This window comes from Haplochromis burtoni, unplaced genomic scaffold, assembly GCF_018398535.1.
Source record: "Haplochromis burtoni strain Fernald_Lab_line unplaced genomic scaffold, NCSU_Asbu1 Contig_210, whole genome shotgun sequence".
NCBI lineage: Eukaryota > Metazoa > Chordata > Actinopteri > Cichliformes > Cichlidae > Haplochromis > Haplochromis burtoni.
Window position 1 is genome coordinate 909,748 of NW_024582571.1, and position 2,010 is coordinate 911,757.

The 2,010-nt window shown below is 47.8% G+C and overlaps 1 protein-coding gene across 1 annotated transcript in view; it reads right to left on the bottom strand.

The window, feature by feature from the left end:
* Positions 1–2,010, bottom strand: part of LOC102299724 (neuronal acetylcholine receptor subunit alpha-7) — a gene marked incomplete at its 3' end in the record, with an annotated part of 62,264 nt that continues 60,254 nt past the window's right edge. The window contains 1 exon segment of the mRNA XM_014338124.1: positions 1–603. Coding sequence (XP_014193610.1) covers positions 19–603 — 585 coding nt within the window.

Genomic DNA, 2,010 nt, shown 5'->3' on the forward strand with positions numbered 1-2,010 from the left:
TCGTCCCGTCTTCCCTCCTTAGCTGAAGAAGTCTTTGGAAATGGCTTCCACAAAGTTGGGGGCGGACATGAGGATCCCGATGGTGCAGAGGATGGTGAAGAGCGAGAACGCCACCAGGCAGAGCCGGTCAATCACCGCTGCGGCGAACTTCCACTCGCTGCAGACCGTCTCCTCCTCATCTTGGCCGCGGAAACGCCCGGCGATGTATCTCACCTCCTCCAGGATCTGGTTCAGCTCCGTCTCCAAGGCCGAACCCCCAGCTGCTCCCCCCGCTCTTCCTCCAGCTCCAACCCCTCCTCCTGCTCTCAGCACGTCTTCCTCAGCACCGACGCCGCCTCCAATGAGCCGCGAGCACAGGAGCTCAGGGTCAGCGGGGGATCCGTAGTGGAGTCCTTCCACACCCCTGAAGCCGACGTAGAGGAGGTTGCTGTTATTTACCTGTGGGTTGTGCCGCAGCGAGCCCTGGCTGACGCTGAGCTCCAGGCTGGACAGGCTGCCGCGCCGACGCTTGGCGGCGTTGTGACACGCTGGACGGACCTTCGCTTCGCCGGGGCGCCGCATCCTCAGGAACCAGGCACACCAGTTCAACAAAATCACACGAGTCTAAAGAAGAAAGAGAAGAAAGTCATTATTTCAAAGTAAATTTGATTTGATTTAACTCTGATATTTATTTTTATCAGAGTTCCAGTTTTGCAATTCTGTGTTTTGGTTCCTTGGAACTTACGATTAAGATGTCGCTTTGTGCGTTTGGCTTCTCATTCTCGTCTCCGTGTTTAGTACGAATCCTTCAAGTTGTTTCCTGTTTTATCATTATTATATATTTCTTATATATTTTATCTGGCTTCTTGATTAGGCCTTCCTTCCCCTGTGCGTTCGTCCCCTACAGCTTCAAACCCGTTTGGATAATATTTGGACTTTTTGTTCACCTTTTGGATGTCATGACTTTAAACTTATAAATAACCTCATTATTGGAAACTCCTTTTCCAATTTTCATTTAAATGTTAGCTTAAAAGTGCTTGTATGAAACATGTATGAATGGGTGAATGAGGCTTGTGGTACGAAAGTGGTTCGAGTGCACAGACAGAGTTGAAAAGCACCATTTAGGTGCGAGTCCATTTACCAAGTAGGTGAAAAACATTTTCTTAGGATTTTCTGCAGCCCCGTAAGGAATGCATCCTACGATTCAGTAGCTTGTAGAACTTCCTTCAGCCAGTCAGCGGTCGGAAGGAGCTCAAATCATCATCCCTCCACCACGCTGACAGTTGCCAGGAGGTGTTTGGTTTCCTCCAAACGTGCTGCTGTGCACTGTGCTTTGTTCAGATGCAGCTTTGCAAACCTCAGCTGTTCTTTCTGTGTCTCAGGTTTAGTTTCTTAATTGAACCGTTCACAGTATTTTATTGTTCTCTGATCACAGGCATGAGGATGCTCACTAAGAGCACAACCCTGCATGCCCAGTGCGTCAGTCTGTCATTACACCGCCATGAGACTGTGATGGTGAAACAGAGCAGGGCGATATGGCCAAAAATATTTATCACGATATATATTTGAAAATTTGCGATAACGATATAACTGACGATATAATTTCTGCGAGACAAAATGCAACTCCACAACTTTACTAGCGCAAAAAACCCCCCATCCATTTAACAGTGCAAATTCCTCGCTGAAAGTTTAACCAAAAGGCATTTCCAGTAGAAATGGGCTGACATAACCATGTATAATATCCACTGAAGTTAAAAAGAGGAGCTTCAGTGCAGTTTCATGTCGTCATTAAGACGATCAGCATTTAAACCAGGAGGCGACTGCTGTTCATCGCTGGATCGTTGTCTACCGCCCGTTAGTGAAGTCAAGCTACAGAAAGTCTAGTTAAGAGTGTTTTCCTTTGTGCGTCGTTCTTAACCCTGTCTCCCTGTCTACAGAGCTTCCTGGATTTTCCCCCGTGTGATTCCCGTGTGTCGGAGTGTGAGCCTGTGATCGTGTGTGTGGATGATCTGAAGAACGCGTGCTTTCCCC